General features: G+C 41.5%; 1 protein-coding gene across 11 annotated transcripts in view; it reads left to right on the top strand.

Annotated features, from left to right (window-relative positions):
- CAMKK1 (calcium/calmodulin dependent protein kinase kinase 1) overlaps positions 1–20,478 on the top strand; it is a 163,288-nt gene that overhangs the window by 74,370 nt on the left and 68,440 nt on the right. For all 11 annotated transcript variants that reach the window (XM_039507859.1, XM_039507848.1, XM_039507856.1 and 8 more), the window contains 2 exons: positions 12,781–12,828; positions 15,814–15,867. In XM_039507859.1, the coding sequence (XP_039363793.1) occupies positions 12,781–12,828; positions 15,814–15,867 (102 nt within the window). The remainder of the gene's footprint in view (positions 1–12,780; positions 12,829–15,813; positions 15,868–20,478) is intronic.

Here is a 20,478-nt window from a genome sequence, read left to right as displayed (position 1 = left end):
TGAGAGTACACAGTGCGTAGCCATTTAGATTGACGATGCTTCTGACAGTAGCTCAACCTACTGTAGACTTTATTCCAAGATAAATATTTTAAGCCTTTCTCCTATAAATAATCACAGCCAGCAAAATGTGTATGTTAGGGGAAAAGGAGGGGAGTGTGTAGGCTCTGATCATAGAAGGACCTTTCATGAGGCTCACTGAACATTCTGCATATGTAAAACTTTGTCAGATTTGTCTGAGAAATCCTTTATTTTTACATTCATTTTACAATTAACTTGGAATCCCAGACACTAGTGAAATCTATCTCAATCAGTGGATACCAAAAAGTGTTTTAAAAAGGCATTTGATTTAGGGGCATATGGCCAGATTTATTAAGGCACTTGAAGATGCACACAAGTGTGTAGGCATCTAACATCCTTTGATCACAAAGGATTTGTGACCTCTGGAGCCAAAGTATCTGGACTTTCTAAAGTGACCAGTGATTGGGTGTCTCCTTTTTTGTGTGTGCCCTACCTTAGACACATTAAGGGGCCCTGATTTTCAGAGGGCAAGGCTATTTGTTGTTAAACTACAGATCATAAAGGACTTGTAACCCTGACATGGCCTCAGCTGGTGTTAATTGACACAGATAGCTCCATTGACCAAGGCACCCACAAATTGAGATACCCAAAAATTTAGGGCACTTCTGAAAATTTAGGTCCCTGTTGATTTGACTTCAGGTTCTTTGACATGAATGGAGCTACTCTGTTTTGCACTAGCTGAGGATCTAGCCCATTGTGTTATTTGCCAGGCCAGCCATCTTAAACCCTCCCTTGAAGTACAATTTTCTTTCCTTTGTTTGTACTCTCTTTCTCTAATCCCTCTGAAATCAGAATAAGATCCAGAGTGTTTTCTCTTTACCTACATTGGCCATGGTCGATTCAGCATTCATAGCTGGAATCAGAGAAGGTTAAAAATATTTTGTAAATGCTAGAGATTTAGAAACATTTCACTTTTATACGCAGAATAGGCATTTTGTCTTATAATCTTAATATGAGCAGCATTCTGGGGCCATTTGAAATTGAAAGATGCTGCTGTGATTGATGATCAGTTTTCTTTAGACATCCTGAATGCTGGGAAAATCAGCAATATCTCAGATCCCAGTGTGTGTAACTGCTGCTATACTATGGCTTTTTATTAGTGGCCATTGTCCAAAACATTTTCAAGCATGATTTGCATGTTTAGGTCTGATTCTGTTCTCACTTGCATGGGTGTAAATTAGAAGTAGCCCTACTGAAGTCTATAAATGAGATCAGAAACAGGTCCTCAGAGCTGACCCCTTTATCTTAAACCCTCTTCCTCTCACCAGGTTATGAGTACTGAATAATATAAATGGACGTGAATTACTGAAGTTTTCCTGGTCTTCATTTCAAGATGCTCCATAGCCACCAGAGAGGCTGAATCCATCCCTGTGCAGAGGGTCAGCATGAATCCTATGCACCTTTTAAGCCTTACTTTGAATATCTTATAGTGGCCTTCTGCAAAGCTGTAGCTTTTAGATGGCATTTTGTGAGGACTCCAGGCTTAAGTTTTCAGTAGTGTCTAGTGATTCTGGATGTCCTTCCTGAGACACCTTTGAAGGGCCTGAGTTTTTTTCAAAGTTCTGAACACCCAAGTCTTCTGAAAATCAGGCTCCTTTAAGGAGTTGCAAGCTGGGTGCACAAAAATTGTGCCGTCCAAAATCACTAGTCACTTTTGAAAATGTAAGGCCTCATCAGCATTTCTTCCATGTGTTTGTCCTTTTTTGCAGCAGACCACTTGCTGGCCTAAATCTTGATCCAAAAGTATTTGTGAGGCTCAGCCTTAGCTAAAGGAAAGTGTTACATATGGAGTGGAAACTGCCATTGAGTTTGGAGAAAACGTGTTTGTCTTCTGGCCACCTGCACTCCTAGTGCTGTGCTGTGCATGACATCTGTGAGCACCCACTACATTAGCTGTACTTTGGCTGCTGTTGAGCAGAACTAATGGTGTCTATTTAGACAAGCATTAACTTTATTAATGTAAGCAGAATGTGATAACTATAATTATAGCAGCTAGAAGTTGTTCCAGAAATCCAATATTATCCTTGCATGGACTAACACACATCTCCTTTTGTCTTCCCTTCTGCTGTCAGATGGCCCCTCCCAGACCCCTGAGCTGCAGAGATGTTAGTTCTTATCCACCTTTCCCTCATGTCAAACCATTAAATCTGCCTCAAACGCTTCTAACACATGAGATACTCATTTCAATATAGACATACGACTTCCAGCAACATTAGCGCCATAGTGGTAGGTACTGGAGTGCCCATTCTCCCATCAATGCCACTGCCTCATTTGGGCTATTAGCAGACCTGGTTCAAGCAAACCTTTTTATTTTCTCTCCATTTTACCATGTGGGAGGCAGCGTGCTTTAATAGAACAGGGAACTAGGAGGCAGGAGACCAGAGTTAAATTCCTGCTTCTGCCATTGACTTATGTGTCCTTGGACAAGTCATTTTATTTCTCTTGTTTCCATAGTTACCCATCTCTAAAATGGGGATCATAATATTTATCCACATTTTGGAAAGCAATTTCAGCTCCTATCTTGAAAAATGCGATATTAATGCAATTATTACTACTACAGTGTTATTATTGGAGGCTGCTGTGGCCCATTGCTGAAGAAGACTGTAATATTTTTATACAGGGGAGATAACTCTGTGCCAGACCAGAAGAGCAAGCCAAATGATATGTCAGAGCTTATAATATTTCACAGAAGGGGTGCCTGAAATATGAAAATGTCAGTAGCAGTAATGCCCCCAAATATGTCCATTCAGTGCAGAAAAGCATTTCCCCCTTCTTCCACCATATGTAATCTACCTTTCCGCCTTAGTGGGAGGATTCCTGCCAAAAAACTGCAGCTCAGTAAATCACCTTGAGTCTCCACTTAGGGTTTTCAACCCTCCAGGATTGTCCTGGAGTCTCCAGGAATTAAAGATTAATCTTTAATTAAAGATTGTCATGTGATGAAGCCTCCAGGAATATGTCCAACCAAAACTGGCAACCCTATCTCCACTCCATTCTTTTTTAAAAATCAAGATGCAAGCCTTGTCCCTGTATCTGCCCCATTTGTCGAACTGACTTTCTCTCTAGGGGTGAAAATTCAGGCTTTTACTTCAGTTTCATGAAAGAAGCTCCACCTCCTGTTAAGATTTAAAGAAAAGGAAAAGGGAGGCAGACTACCATGAACGCCAGCTCTTACTGAGAGCAATAAAGAGGTGGCAGGCAGTATCCAGTGCTAGGGTGCAGTGCAACAGCAATAAATTATTGGATCTATTAAAGTTTAGTCAGCTAAAGTGCTGTGTATTAAATTCTGTTAGAATCTAGAGAGGTATAATGTATGTGTCTCACAAGTAAGTCAGTATCGAGAAGAATCTGGTTGCTGCAAGCAAGCTAAGGGCTGCAATTACACTTAGCCTACTTAGTGACAAAAGCCATTCAGTTAACAATAAACTAGTTTATTAAAGAGTTTTATTTATTATTTTATCCAGCTTGTTGCATTGATAGCCCATATTCCTCCCTCACCCCTTCAAGTGCTGTCCTGGAAACCAGTAAAATGAAATTCCGGTTGGATGTTCTTGTTTGTTCATATACCCCAGAGCTGAAGCAACATGGCAAATGGAAGAATGTTAGGGCTGTCGATTAATCGCAGTTAACTCATGCGATGAACTCAAAAAAGTAACTGCTCCCCGCCCCAGCTCACCTGCGCTCTGCCTCCGCCGCCTCCCTGAGCGCGCCGCTGCCGCTTCTCCCTCCCTCCCTCCGTCCCTCCCAGGCTTGCCGCGCCAATCAGCTGTTTGGTGTGGCAAGCCTGGGAGGGAGGAGAAGCGGAGCTGAGCAGCGTGCTTGTAGGAGGAGGAGGCGGAGCGGAGGTGAGCTGGGGCGGGAAGCAATTCCTCTGCACCACCACCCCCCACTTGCTGTGGCCACCCTGCCCCAGCTTACCTTCGCTCCGCAGCAAGTAATGAGCGGGCGCAGAGGAACTGCTTGCGGTAACACGAATTCAGATATAACACGGTAAAGCAGCCCCGTCCCCCGGAGCGCTGCTTTACCACGTTATATCCGAATTTGTGTTATATCAGACCGCATTATATTGGGGTAGAGGTGTACTTTGGATCGTTATCAAGCAGAACCCATCATTAGCATGGACGCATGTCCTCTGGAATGGTGGTTGAAGCGTCAAGGGACATATGAATCTTTAGTGCACCTGGCATGTAAATATCTTGAGATGCCGGCTACAACATTACCATGAGAACACCTTTTCTCACTCTCAGGTGACATTGTGAACAAGAAGCAGGCAGCATTATCTCCTGCAAATGTAAACAAACTTGTTCGTCTGAGCGATTGGCTGAACAAGACTGAGTGGACTTGTAGACTCTAAAGTTTTACATTGTTTTATTTTTGAATGCAGGGGTTTGGGTTTTTTTGGACATATCTCTAGAATTTGTAAGTTCAACTTTCATGCTTAAGAGATTGAACTACAGTAGTTGTATTAAGTGAATTGAAAAATACTATTTTATTTTTACAGTGCAAATATTAATAAAAAATAAATATAAAGCGAGCAGTGTACACTGCAGTGTAAATATTTATATAAATGGTATTGTATTATTGTTTAACAGTAGGATTAATCGCAATCAATTTTTTAAATTGTGATTAATTGTGATAAAAAATTTTAATTGCTTGACAGCCCTAAAAAATGTCTTAGAGTCTGGAAGGACTTTTTGATTTGTATCTGTGAATACTGAGGCTGTTTCCCCACCCCTGCAGCCTTGCTTGGACAGGAGTACGTATTTTAATTAGATGTTACAGGTAAAATATTTAGAATGGATGCAGTTTTCAGAAGTGCTTATGGGATAGATTTTTTTTCAAAAGGACAAATGGCATTCAGGTACCTAACTCACTGATTTTCATGGCACCTGACTCTCATTTATTTCCAGTGGAATTTGGTACCTAAGTGCCCCTTTGAAAACTTACATCTATGTGATTTAGGAACGCACACAGCATTGAAAGTCAATGGGCCTTGCACTCCTAAATCACTTAGGCCCAGTGAGTGTAATTTCTTTCTCAGCCCCCTAAGCTAGAAGAAAAGCCCCACTAATTCTGTATGTAAAAAAAAAAAGGGACTCTGGATTGTAGCCTTCAGTCCTTAATCAGGCAAAAGTCCTATAGGCTGGTCCATAGTAATAAAGGATATTCCTGCTAGCTGCCAGAGGAAGGGAAGAAACATCCAGTATGCACAGGTTGTTCCATAATTTTCCATTATGGGCTTTCTTGCCCCTTCCTCTGAAGCATCTGGTGCTGGCTATCGCAGACAGGATATTAGACTAGATAGACCACAGGTGTGATCCAGTTTGGCAGTTCCTTCTATGTACTGGTTATAAAATTTAGGTAACACTGAGATCTCTGGCAGTGATTATACTGTGAAACTGAATTATGATACAGTAATTAGGACTGCAGATTAACTGTTGGCTGAGGAATCGGACCTGCTGTATTGTGCACAGTCCTGGAGCATAACAAGTCATCAAGGGAAGCCTGCATGAACTGCACTTGTGTTTTGTTTGAGAGGATACACAGTGTACAAGGGCATCGTTACGTCCGTGACCTTGAGAATCAATGTATGTAAGGAAGCAGGGGTTAGATGGGGGAGTAGAATAGGAAGCTGGAAACAAAAACATATTGGTTGGCTTGCTCCCCTGGAAAGCCAGGAGAGACCAAGGACAATTGGAGCATTTCTAAAATGAATGCAGCTAGGCAAGAGAGTGGGAATGAAGCAGGGGGTGCAGAAAAATAGGAGAGGAAGCAATTACAATTAAACTGCACCTGTTTTGTTCCAGCGGTGTTATGAAATTTCTCGTGGTGAAGAGCACTACAGTAAATGAAATGAATCTGCAGGTGAAGTATTTCTCTGAAATGCTTACAGTTCCACTTGCAGGGCCATTTAGACAGATGGAACTGAAGAGTCTTAATGTATGGATTGGACAATGGTGTTAGGAGGAAGGATTTAGATGTATTAGGTTTATTCCCCTTTTGGGAAAGGAAGAGCCTATACGAAGGATGGGCTCCGCCTAAATCAAAACAGAACCAGATTGCTGGCGTGTAAAATTTAAAAGATCGTAGAAGAGTTTTTAAACTGAGGGCTGAGGGAAAGCCAACAGGTGCAGAGAAGCACACGGTCCATACAGAGACATCCCTTAGGGGAATATTAAGGGAGATACTCTATATCCTAGTAAAAAGGAGAGGATATAAGTGGATAAAGTACAGGTGGGACATGAAGAGAAACAGTCAAACAAAAAAGAGTCCCGTTCAGTTACATCAGTGAAGGCTGACAACTAAATAAAGACACATTTTATAAGTTCCTGTATACAAATGCTAGAAGTCTAAAAACTTACCAAGTGTGAGGTCAGTCTAATGAGACAGTTCAATTGATAGCAGGATACCAAGGGAGGAAAAATAACTTTTGAAGTGGTAATGATAGTGGCCCATTTCAGACAGTTGACAAGAAGGTGTGAGTAACAGTAGGGGGAAATTAGTATTGGGGAAATTAGGTTTAGGTTTTGTAATGACCCAACCACTCCCAGTTTTTATTCAGGCCTAATCTGATGGTGTCCAGTTTGCAAATTAATTCCAGTTGTGCAGTTTCACGTTGGAGTCTGTTTTTTTAAAGTTTTTTTTGTTGGAGAATTGGAACTTTTTACGTCTGTTATTGAGTGACCAGGTAGATTGAAGTGTTCTCCTGCATGTTATTGACTGACCTCACACTTGGTAAGGCAACTCACATTTTCATGTATTTATACCTGCTCCTGTATTTTCCACTCCATGTATCTGATGAAGTGGGTTCTAGCGCACGAAAGCTTACACCTAAATAAATTTGTTAGTCTCTAAGATGCCACAAGGACTCCTCATTGTTTTTTTTTGTTTTTTTTTTTTTTAGTAAATATTATCTCTGTAGATAGAAATTCCATGCTTGAATAATAAGAGTACATCAGTAGGAAGATATTACTGACCACTTTACCAGGATGGTGTCAGTGATTGTAAAATGTGCAGGGATATTAGAGAGGCTACAAAAACAGAAAACCCAACAATAATGGGGGATTTCAACTATCCCCATATTTTCTGGTACATACCACCTCAGGATGGGATGTAGAGATAAAATTTCTAGACCTCATTAATGACTGCTTCTTGGAGCCTCTAGTCTTGGAACCTACAAGGGAGAGGCAATTCTTGATTTGGTCCTAAGTGGAGCACAGGATCTGCTCCAAGAGGTGAATATAGCCAGACCACTCAGTAATAGGGACTATAATGTAACTAAATTTAATATGCTTGTAGGGTGGAGAAATAGCAAAGAAACTTACTATGGAAGCATTTAACTTCAAAAAGGGAAACTACACAAAAATGAGCAGACTAGTTAAATGGAAATTAAAAGGAACAGTCACTATAGCAGGGGTAGGCAACCTATGGCATGCTGTCAGGATAATAAACACACTGCAAGGTTTGTGTTCTTATTTCAATAGGACTTCTTAGACCTATGTAAATCTGGCCCAATCTAAATGTTGCTGTTGACTTCACTAGGAGTTAGATTGGCCCCATACACACGTAGTCTCCTTTGTTTAGCATAGTTTCGAAATGAAAGTCCACTACCGAATGTGCGAGGCTCAGGAGTGGATCTGTGTCAATATTTGGTGGTGCTGCACACATTGAAAATTGGGCAGATTCTTTCTTCCCACAGCGATGCCAGGGATTTGGCTTTCAACATCGTCTTGCCTCTCCTAAGATCCTCCAAAGCCATTCATGAGGAATCCCTGTGCTTCAGTACTGCTCTTGCCATTGCCGCCTTGCTGAATACCACTCCACAAAGCCACCTTGGCTGTGGTTGTGTTGTGAGGTGGGATGGCGATGTATGTTATTTCTGATAGGGTCAGTCTTAACTGACCAGGAATGTTCACAGGGGACAGTGCCCCAAAAATTGGCATTTACAGCCCTGCTCCAATGGACCCCTTTCCCACTTGCTGTGGGGCCTCTGCAGGATTTGGGGGAGGAGGGAGTAAATTATGGAACCTGTCCTCCTTTCTTTCCCCTTCTCACTGGCCTATATCCACTGCCAGTCTGCTCTATTCACATTAGTGATCAGCCGGGATCCTGGAAATCCATTTGCCATGGGAAAAGGCAGAATTTGTGTTTTTACACATGTGTGTTATCTCTAGCTTGCTTCTTGCTTGCTTATATATACACACCTGCCCCTGGAAATTTCCACTGCTTGCATCCGAAGAAGTGGGTATTCACCCACGAAAGCTCATGCTGCAAAACGTCTGTTAGTCTATAAGGTGCCACAGGATTCTTTGCTGTTTTTACAAAGAATCTTAAGTTTTTACATTTGGTGGGAAAAAAAAACCCAACATATATAGTAGAACCCTCTTGATCTAAGCCTTCCTTATCGGGCTCTCCGTATTAACCAAACTGGGCCGGTGGGGCTCGGGCTGACAGCCCCGGGCTCCCACTGTCAGTGCTGAGCAGCGGGATTCCCACTGTCAGCCCAAGTCTCACCACCCGGGGCTGACAGACATAGAAGTATTTGGCACATGTAAGAAATACAAATTGCAGTTCTATTAATTGTATTTGATTATAATGATTGATGTCACTGGTAGACTTCCAACTTGCTTAAAAATTGTAGATATATCAATAAAATATTGTGTTAGACTGATACCTAGATATAGGGTGGCTAGGGAAACTAAAATCCAGTGTTACATTTTAATCACAGAAAAACATGGATTTTTATGTGTTTTTTTTATTGGAGAATTTTGATTTTTTTTTTCATGAAAAATTAGGATCCCTGGTGGTCAGGCCCATAAGGACCTCATGTCGTCATGTAGCAGTTATTTTCAGTGATACATGTGTGGTGCTCCTCAACAAGCAGCATTTTGGATCTTGTACCAATATCCTGACATCTGAATCCTGTGCCCCATAGGAATCATCCAAACCCTAGCAAAATTTAACGGGAAGAGAAAAAGTTCCATTGCATTTCTTCAACCTCACATACGTTCAGTAAAGTGCAGAGAGTTGCTTTGCTTATATGCTCACAAATACTCTGCAACAGCCACTGTCTGTTCAGCTGGCCTGTGCTGGTGTTCTATGATGTTATACCATGGGCTGACTATTGTGCATTTAGCCGCAGTCCAATGGAGGCTCACCAGTGAATGCTCTGACAGCACACTCTTCTTGCTGTAGATCATAATGGAAGTCACATAATGTGGTTTCATTAAAACACAGACATTTTGGCTCCAGCAGAATAAATTTCACTTTCATTTTTGTGGAATGCTGTCAGGATAATAAACACACTGCAAGGTTTGTTTTCTTATTTCAGTAGGACTTCTTAGACCTAAAAGAACATATTTGAACTCGGCAATTTATCCTTCCTCTCATCTTTTCATTTTCTTTTTGGTTGAAGCTGTTGATGATGCAGGATCTCATTTTCAGAAGTGCTGAGAAACTGCAATCCCCAGTGAAGTCAGAGGAAGCTCACAGTCTCTGAAAATCAGGCCCTCAGTACCTAATCATTCTGGGACAAATTGTCTCTTTATTTACATTGTCTAACTTTGAATTTCAATGGGAATTAGGCACCTACCTCATTTAGGCACTTTTGTAAATCCCACTAGACACCTACCTGCATCGTTATGTGCCTAAGTGCCTATGTAAATCTGGCCCAATGTAAATGTTGCTGTTGACTTCACTAGGAGTTAGATTGGCCCCATACACACGTAGCCTCCTTTCTTTAGCATAGTTCAGAAATGAAAGTCCACCACCGAATGTGCTAGGCTCAGGAGTGGATCTGTGTCAATATTTGGTGGTGCTGCACACATTTGAAAATTCTCCCATGATTGATATGTATTTAATGTGGAAGATATTCCTAGAGTTCACTCTATGCATGCACATACTGTTATGTGTCTTCTGCACTTGATGCACCCTGTGGAATGCTTTAACTCATTGCATTGTGTCTAATGCCCAAAACTTGAATACTCATCAGTGGCCTGCTAATATGGAGATATTGGGCCAGATTTTGAAATAGGGTGACCAGATGTCCCGATTTTATAGGGACAGCCCCGATTTTTGAGTCTTTTTCTTATATAGGCTTCTATTACCCCCCACCCCGTCCCAATTTTTCACATTTTCTGTCTGGTCACCATATTTTGAGAGGTATTTAGGCACTTGCTTTAAATGGCTGTTAGGCACCTAGGTGCATTTGAAAATAGCAGTGGTGACTGTTCTTATCTTTAGGTGCCTAAATGCCTTTAAAAATCTGGCCCATAGAGCTCATGTGGGCCTTTATAGTCTGGTGATGATATCTTTGTTTAGAGACAGAAGCATGTTTGGCTCTTTTCTTAGCTTGTAGAATTACCTAAGTAAAATTTCACCCCTGAGAACTGAACCTTTTGATGCCAGAGTTTTCAAAAGGCCTCTGATCCATGTGTACTGAAGGTGGTACAGTCCAGAGACCCTTGAAAAAATTGGCCCTTGTTTCATGACTCTTAAAGAGTCTGATCCAAATGGAATCTTTCTATTAATTTCAATGGTTTTTGCATTATAGCCCAGATGTAAAAGTTACAGTTGTTGGCAGTATGTTGGATGCGCTCCTTGTGTTATCTGGCTGCTTCACCTAGTTATTCGGCTCTGCCATTACCCCAGATGACTGAGCTGATCCTGACTCTCCTTAGTTGCCCATATGGTACACCAAGCTACTCCTAGAAGAGCCTCAATTAAAGTATTGTCATTTAGGAACAAAGGGACAGATTCTGATTTCACTTGCATTCACTTGCTACTCCTAGAAGAGCCTCAATTAAAGTATTGTCATTTAGGAACAAAGGGACAGATTCTGATTTCACTTGCATTCAAAGCCCTTGGTGGGATGGGTCCAGAATACCTAAGGGACTGCATCATAATTCAGGACCACAACCTCACACGAAAGCTCTGTGCTTCAGGAACAAGGGAACTGTCCACTTCAAGAGTAAATCTCATGTGCTGGTGATAGAGCTTTCACAGAGGCTAATCCATGACTGTGGAACTCACTGCCACAGGATCATAGAACAGCTATGAACCTTACCACCTTCAGGACAAAATGTAAAGCTCACTTCATCCACTTAGCTTTCCCACACAATAACAGGTAAAAATAACCCTGCTCTTTCAGAGGGATCAAGAGAGACCCACTACCAGGCATGTCTCATCTAGTACACTGTTTTGTATGGTGCTCAGATTCCATGTTGAGGAGTGGTATTAGAAAATCTTGGATATGTAAATGTGGAGTTACTTTGGATTTACACAGATGTAACAGATATCAGAATTCAGCCCCATGTCTTTTTTGTGATGTTTCAGGACAAAAGAATATTGTTGACATTCATCAGTAAAAGAGAGACAGATAGCTGGTGTGCTTCTTGCAACAGAGCTAGCTACTTTTATGAGCTCTGATATTATCTTCTTATATAATCAAGTGCCTTTATAAATAATTGGAATGTGATAAACAAATCTGTTGCTGTACAAAAAGGAATAGAATCCTGCTCAGTGCCTCTTTGCCTTATTAGTAAGGATTAATAGGCATAGAAAATAAATTAGAGCTGGCTGATATTTTTCAAACACATTTTTTCCCCAAACTTTGGGGCTGGGGCATAGGAGGGATGAGGGAGAGGAAAAAAAGAAGAAAAACACAAAAATGAAAACAAATATTGTGAAAACAGTAGAGAAAACAAACATTTAAAAAAACCCACAAAAAGTAGGTGGGTCTGTTTTGAACTGCAAAGTGAAAACCACTTTGAATTTTTTATTTGTTTTGTTTGTGAAATTTAATTTTTAATTTTTCAGACCACTCTGACACAAACGTATTGTGGTCACTTGAATCACAGCTCTGACTGTGATGCAAACCAGGAGCAGATCTGGTGGAGAAGCAGGTTCCATAGTTATATACCATAGTTACTTTTCAGAGTAGCAGTTTTAAGTTTGCAGTGAATTGCATCCTATCCTTAATGGAGCATTAAAAGAACACCTTTAGCTCCCTAGATGGAGCACATGACTCATAAAACGGTGCAGATCCCCAGGGCACGCAGATCTGTGGGAGGAATTGAAGGTCCCAGAAAGGCAGCATGTTGTACTCCTGCCTTGACAGTTGTAATGAACTCAGTTGGGTGGGCTTCTGTCACATCTGGCTTTTTTTATTCCACCCTAATTACAATTACAACGAGCTGAACTTATTGGAATTTCACTCCATGATAACTCACAAATAGAGGTTAATGCAGTTTACAGATAATTGATTCTAATAAATATCAGATCAATTTGAGAGTTCATTATTCTTTTTGGTAGTCTTTTAAATGAGCTTGCCTGAATGCTGGTTTCTTTTAAAATGTGTATTCTGGATGTTTGAATTCTATTCCTTGTTAACTGCAGTGGTTAGATACAACCCCCCAAATTTTAAACATAAAAGGGCCAGATTCTGCTCTGATTATACCAATAACATCATTGAAGTGAGTGGAGTTACTCCGGATTTACACCAGTGTAACTAAGCTCAGAATCTGGCCCATAATTACTTTGTTCTATTGTCATAAAAATGCGGTAACTATAACCTAACATATAATGGCTTAAATAAGCCTTAATGCTTCTGTCTTCGGGACTTTTTCTTCTCTTGGTACTGATTCAAGCTCACAGTAATTCCTTTTTACTAATACCCTATTTTTTTCTCTTTTTGATCTGCAGGACTGTGTGCAATTAAACCAATACAAGCTGCAAAGTGAAATTGGCAAGGTATGTTAGTGTAATTAAGGTTTCTATTACAGTAGCACCCAGCAGCCCCATTGTACTACACGCACACCCACGTGAAGACACGATCCCTGCCCTGAAGACCGATATAGTCCAAGACTATTTCAGCCTTTCTTTTCTTCCCTCTTATTTGTCTTATCAAGTTTTGTTCAAGATCAGTGTTGAACTACTTTCTCTGAAGTCTACATTTATTTTCCTTCCAACTGAAGATATTGAGCTGGCTCTGTTCCAGGGTGTTTCTTACCAAATGTAACACCAAGGTCCTTTAATGAATTAACTCAACCAGTGAGAAAAGAAAGATAAAGGCAGGCACTTGTTCTCCATCAGGACTGGTTAAATCTTATTTCCATGTAGAAATTGCTGATTTAATTCTATTCTGTATTTAAAAGTCTCGGAACGATTCCTGAAGACATTCACTGAAAGTTATTTAAAGGTCTGAATTGGTGAACAGTTCAGACACCTGCACATTTGGACTCATGCCATGTGTCTGCAGATGGATCAGTAAATGATCGTTCCCTAAAGGCTGTACTTGCTATTGCTATCTATGTATTCCATTTAGAAGTGACTACACCTGCTTCCGCAGGTAGTTTCACCAAAAAGGTTATTAGCTCAGACTTCTCTAGGGCTCACAGACTCTGACCACTTGAGAGAGATGTCTTCTTACTTACAAACTGACTGTATGGATCAGTTAAAGCATCCAGATTAGCAAGCACCAGGTTGTAATAGAGTAGGTGTTTCATAAGCATGCTGTGATTCTGCACTGCAGCCAGTCCCTGGGGTGGTAGTAATTACTGTGTATATCAAAACATATGTGTGGCTCATTTCCAAGTTTTAGCACCTGTTTTCTGTGACAAGAAGCCACAGTTGCTGCCTTCTTTTTGTCCTTCATATGCATGCAGGAATGGGGGAAAGGGCAGTGGGTGGTTTCTGTTGCGAGGCTTTGAATGTACCTGTCTAGATTAATTGTGTACGGGTACAGTACCTGGAGAGAGCAGAATCAGGGAGAGAATCTTGGAGGCTCTTGCTAATTCTCAATTGTGCTCATCTCCAGACTTGACAATTCTCATTCACAGATATTCTCCGGAGGGTCTCCTGTCTTCTTATCAGAGAGAGCGCTCTAGGCAGTTTTCATATCACCAAGACTTTGTCACATATGCAGTTTACCACAGCACATTCATTAGTGGAAGTTTACCATAAAAAATTAAAATAGAGATTTGCCCAGGTCAGGAAGCTCAGAGAGTTGCAATTCTGAAGGTGTTTGGACCTGTGTCTTTGGCTTTGCACATGATAGAGGTAGGAACCAGCTGCAAATTCAGATCTGTCTCCAGACTCTTCCATGGTTCCAGGGTGTTTGGATCTGGGAATTCTGTTTGGGCTTCACCTCCATTTAACGCTAAATTACATCTATCAGAATGAATGAGCAAAGCCCTATTCTTGATTTTTTTAAAATTGTATTTCTTTAATTAGGGCCACATTGCAATACACTTACTCCCCTTGTGTAGTACCTTACTCTTCCATTAGATCCATGGAGGTCAGTGAAGAGTATATTACTGTTCAAGGTGAGTAGGTGTATCACAGTCGAGCCCTCACTCTTGTGCAGAGGGCTCACCAAGCCCTATGCTCTCCTTAAGACCCATTTAAACCTTATTTTGGTGGCTTTAGTGGGACTTTAGTAGACAGAGCTTGTGCAGGCCTTCTGCAGAGGAGTGAATTTCACCTTTACTTTCTAATCTGCCACATTAAATAATTCACAATGGGCCTGATCCATAGCCCAGTAAAGTCAATGGAAAGACTTCCATTGACTCCAGTGGGTTTTGGGTCAGGCTCAAAGCTTTGCTCACCAGCTGTTCATGAGATTTAGAGTCTCATTCCAACTCTTAAATCAATGGAAATGCTCCTACTGATTTCAGTGGGAGTTGGATCACACCCTTAGTGTAAAAAGCGACAAAGAGTCCTGTGGCATCTTATAGACTAACAGAAGTATTGGAGCATATTCGTGAGTGAATACCCACTTCATCAGATGCATGCGTATGCTCCAATACTTCTGTTAGTTTATAAGGTGCCACAGGACTCTTAGTCTGGATCTGTAAAAAGCAACAAACACTGCTACCCCTCTGATACTTGACACCCTTAGTGTAGTTCTTGTACATGTATTCAGTGGGCAACTATTGGAGAAGGAATCTAGTTGTAGTTTAATATCTTGGCCTTGAAAATGTATAGAGTTGACAGAAAACTAGACGAAATTTCAGTGGTTTTACTTTGAGCTCCTACTGGAGCTGTCATGTTCCACATGCTCTAATACTGACCTTTCCATAAACTGCGACTGACCAGGCAACACACACTCATTAGCACTGTGCCAGTTAATATCAGCTGAAGATATGATCTACAAAGTGTTAATTTCCCATAAACCCCCAGTGCATGGAAAGTCCTCTACGAAAATGGTGGGGGCTTCCAGTTGTGAGGGAGTGTATGAAGGGAATATAAAAAACTAACACAGAAACAAAAAGACTTTAAAAAAGAAAATTTTCCCCAGTGTTCAACTTGTAATAAAAATATAACCTTGGCTCAGGGCATTTGCTGAGAATTAATAACTGGTTGGAGTTAATGGCCTGAGGCAATTCCTTCCAGAGAGTCATTAATCCTCAGGAAATGCTCTGTGCCTCCATCATTATTGCCCAAATGCAATAGCTGCCAGGAGAGGAAGGACATTATCCCTGGCATTGAACATAACAGTGAAGAGGAGAGAAACTCCCTTTGCCCCTATATGTGTCCTAGTCCATCTGAGTTGCATTTCATAGGGGGAAGGGAGCTGCACTGTATAACGCAATCTGACATCACGTGGAGCTTTTGCTTGAGGCTGTTGAGGGTACTTCTTATTTTTCACTGCAAGGCCAAACATGATAAGCCTTGAGCAGCAGGCAAACAAAGCCAGGCAGCCGAACTGACTGTGTAATTTGTGTTTATTTATAGGGCTCCTATGGTGTTGTGAAACTGGCCTACAATGAGAGTGACGACAAGTATTACGTAAGTGCCTCTCTCCCCGTATTACTGGCTGGTGTTGATATTTCAGGTTCTTTTTTCACATCCCAGAGAACTAGCTCTCTCCTGCCTTTTTTTTTTTTTTTTTAAATCCTTCTGAGCCACGTGGCCTTTGAGTAGAAAATCAACCTGATGGGGCATGAGGCTACACTTTTCAGTGTATGTGACGCAGAGCAGAGTAATGTGGGCAAAACTTAGTGTGAAGTGTTATGTAATGAGTGGAGATGTTGGACACATGTTTCAGAAATAGGCAGGCAAGCTTATTGCTGAGCTATCTTGACATTTTCTAGATATGAAAGAGGCCACCTGAAATGAGAGATCTACTGTGCTTCTAAAAAATCTTCCTGGAAGGAACAGGCACATTTCGTAACTGAATGTTGGGCCCTATATGGGATAACCCTAGCAAGACAACCCAGCACAGCACTGTGTGGTTTCTTTGTGATAGCACTGCATGTTATACCATTCAATTAGCAAGTCAATGTTTAGCTGTAGTGAGTGTTTCCTAGGGGAAAGAGCACTGGGGTGGGACTCAGGAGACCCGTATTCTATTCTGAGCTCCACCACTGGATTGCTGGGTGATCTTGAGCAAGTCACTTCCCCTCGTCAAGCCTTAGTTTCCCCATTGGGGGTAATGATGCTCACATCATTGTAAAATGCTTTGAGATCTACAGATGAAAATTGCTGTATAACAGGTAGGTATTATTATAATGAAGACTATGGAAAAATCAAGATATTATGGTGATGGGCTCTGTAGTAAGTCCTGCAAATAAGTAAAAATCAATCAGTCCATTGTATAGCTAATTGTAGGGTTTGGGCATAGAGGCTCAAAAATGCCTCCTTAGTTCAGAATACATATAAGCACATACTTAAGTCCTTTCCTGAACTGAGGCCATAGGTTTAAGACTTCTACTTCTAAATAGCTGTTAAATCAAAAAATCCCAATACCTGTCACTTCAAACACACAGATAGGGTAAACCTGGAATCTCTAATCTGAACCCCTTCCAAATTTTCTAGTGAGGGATGGATTTGACTCCATAGTCCCATGCCTACCCTTGTAGTTTTTGTTCTGGATTGAATCAAAAACCACAAAGCCGTCAATTTTTTTTATTTGGATGGATCTGAAATCTTGTGAGAACAGCTGATCTTGAGCAATTTCTACCATTTTGCAGCCCTGAAATCTGATGAGAAGTCCAAATCCAAATATGAGCCTTCTTTGGACCCAAACTTTTGACAGGGTAACTGATTTGGTGGATAGCGGGAATGCAGTGGCCATAATATACCTGGTCTTCGACACATGACATTCTGATAAGTAAGCTGGAGAAATGCAGGCTTGATAGAACTACCATTCAGTGGATATATAATTGGTTAAACAACCGCAAACAAAGAGTAACTATTAATGGAATGATGTCAGATTGGAGGGACTTCTCAAGTGGAATTCCACAGGGATATGTTCTGGCTCCAGTGTTGTTTAACATAGAATCATAGAATATCAGGGTTGGAAGGGACCTCAGGAGGTCATCTAGTCCAACCCCCTGCTCAAAGCAGGACCAATTCCCAACTAAATCATCCCAGCCAGGGCTTTGTCAAGCCTGACCTTAAAAACCTCTAAGGAAGGAGATTCCACCACCTCTGGATGTAGGAATAGAGAGCATACTGATGAAGTTTGCAGGTGACACAAAGCTAGAGGGTGTTGCCAGTACTATGGAGGATAGAGCTGAAATTCAGAGGGATCTTGATAAATTGAAGAATGAGGCTATAGACAATAAAATGAAATTCAACAAAGACAAATATAAGGTGCTACACTTAGGGAAGAAAAAACAAATGCACAAATACAGAATGGGGGAAAACTGGCTTGGCAGCAGCACTGCTGAGAATGATCTGGGAGTTGTGGTGTAGCACAGCCTCAACGTGAGTCAGCAATGCGATGCTGTTACAAAAAAAGCAAATGCAATTTTAGGTTCCATTAACAGAGGCAGAGCATGTAAGTCACGGGAAGCGATAGTACCACTCTACTCAGTGCTGGTTAGGCCTCAGCTGGAGTACTGTATCCAATTTTGGTCACCAATGTATAGAAAGTATGTAGAGAAACTCAAAAGGATCCAGAGTCAAGTGACAAAAATGATCAAAGGGATGGAATGCAAGCCATACAAGCAAAGGCTGAAGGAACTGTGTATGTTTAGGTTGGAAAAGAGGAGGTTAAGGGGGGATATATTAGTGGTATTCAGACTTGAAAGGTTGCCACAAAAAAGATGGAGGAAAGTTGTTCTCTTTTGCCACGGAGGGCAGGACAAGAGGAAATGGGTTCAAACTACAGCATAGCAGATTTAGATTAAATCTCAGGAAAAACTTCCTATCTATAAGAGCAGTACAATGGAACAGACTGCCTTGGGAGGTTGTGGAAGCTTCTTCACTGAAAGTTTTCAAAAGGAGACTGGATAACCATCTGTCTTGTACGGTTTAGACACAACAAATCCTGCATCTTGGCAGGGGGTTAGACTAGGTGACCCCTGTGGTCCCTTCTAATGATTCTAACCCCAGTCTAATTTTAGTGAGGATTGGGATCTGAACACCTCCCTATCTCTTTGAAATCGAAGATCCACACTCAGCATCTTGGCCAACATTTGAAGCACAGACTAAAGAGCAACCCCAGATAAATCTGGCCTCCTGGTCTGAAGTTTTTTTGTCTGAGTATGGTGTGGGAAACACGCACCCCCTGGAGTGAGGAAAGCTTCAAGGCTACAGTAGCAGCCACAGAGCAGCTCCACTGCTCATCGTCTGGGAAGAAGGGGTTCTTCCCCACCACTCACTCTCCATGTAGGGCCCCAAGTACTTTGGCTGTGCAGACCACTTGAGTCCCATTTAAATCCAATTTTGAGAGCTTACGTAGTACTTAAGTGGTGCATAGGCCTCTGATGGCCTTCTGCACAAGAGTGAATTTCACCCTGAAATGAGGATTTGCCCCTTAAGGGTCAAATTGGAGAGCTCATAAATAGCAGACTACAACTGATATTAGTCACATTGCTTACTGCATTTCTGGAAGGTGTTCAGATATTATAGTGATGAGCATGACATAAGAACCTATATAAAACAGAATAGACTGTGCCAGAGCCAGGAGATACCTGGAAGTCTGACTGTCCCTACAACTGTAGTGATCCACATTCTGTGTGTGAAACTTGCCTCCATTCAGAGAGGCAGGTCAAGGCCTATGACCCGCTCAAGCCCCCAGCACAAGTAGGGTACAGGGATGAGGAATAAGCTCTCCAAATTGATTCCTCATTCCCACGGTAATAAAAAGGAACTTTCACAAACAGCCACCCTGTTGCTCAGATATTTTTCCGTCCTGACTTGCAGTTTTGCTACTGAGCTTTTTTAGCATGACTGTTAACATCATTATCCAAGATTATCCTAGCTGGTCATATTTCCAGCTAGTGTGAGACTGCATAGGAAATGTATTGAAATGATAGAAGGAAGAAATGATGCAAAATCTGGAAAAGACACCCTGAATCTATCCAACTGGATGGAATCGCAATTGTTTCCATGCCTTTCGCTTTCTAACCAACTCAGTCTGTTAATTGAAATGTTTGCTGTTCCCATTAGTTCCTCTTTCTGCTCTGGCCTCCTAACAAACTCTGCCCTATCGTGCTGATTTGGATGGAAACTGCATATTGCACAAGACATTGTTCTCAATGCAGCACTTAGTGACATGCTAATACAGTCATTTCTGTGAATCCTCTCCTCCCACTTCTACCTGAGGAGGCCTCTGTAACATGGAGGGAAGCAAACCACTGAACATTTTAGATTTATTAATGCAGGGATTTTACTTTTATTTCCTGGGCAAGACTTTATTTAGTGAGTGTGCTCAGTGCTACACAGAGGGCTGGTTCAGTGAACCTGTGGGGGTTGTGTAGATTAGGAAAAGAGGTCAAATGTAGGTTGGGACTAGCTAACCCTAATGGTACTGTGATCATTGCACTTGTGTTAGATGCAGGTTAACACCTTTTATGTTGGTTTAGCTGGTGAACAGCTAATTCACGGTAAAATGTGCTAACCTGTGTCTTCATTAGGGAAAAGGTCTGGGTTAGTGAACACATGTTTGCTAAACGCCGCTTAATCTCAGTTTCTTTTTCTAAACTAGACAAACCTTCAGAGGCTACTGCAGCCAGAGTGTATCACCTACTGCTAGGAAGATTCCATTTCAGCCCTGGTACCTCAGCAGAGACCCTCATACACAAAACCCATTTACTCAGACTTTGTGCAAGGAAGGAGCAGAGGTTCACAATGATCCACCTTCCAAATCCCCAATAGACTTTAAGACCAGAAAGGACCATTATGATCATCCTATCTGACCACCTGCACATTGCAGGCCACAGAACCTTTCCCACCCACTTCTGTAATAGACCCATAACCTCTGCCTGACTTACTGAAATCCTCAAATCATGATTTAAAGACTTCAAGTTACAGAGAATCCACCATTTACATTAATTTAAACCTACAAATGACCCATGCTGGGGAGGAAGGTGAAAAAAACAACCAGCTCAGGGTCTCTGCCAATCTGACCCAAGGGGAAATTCCTTCCTGCCCCCAAATATGGTGATT

This window comes from Mauremys reevesii, linkage group 20, assembly GCF_016161935.1.
Source record: "Mauremys reevesii isolate NIE-2019 linkage group 20, ASM1616193v1, whole genome shotgun sequence".
NCBI lineage: Eukaryota > Metazoa > Chordata > Testudines > Geoemydidae > Mauremys > Mauremys reevesii.
This window is presented reverse-complemented; position numbering and strand designations above follow the sequence as displayed.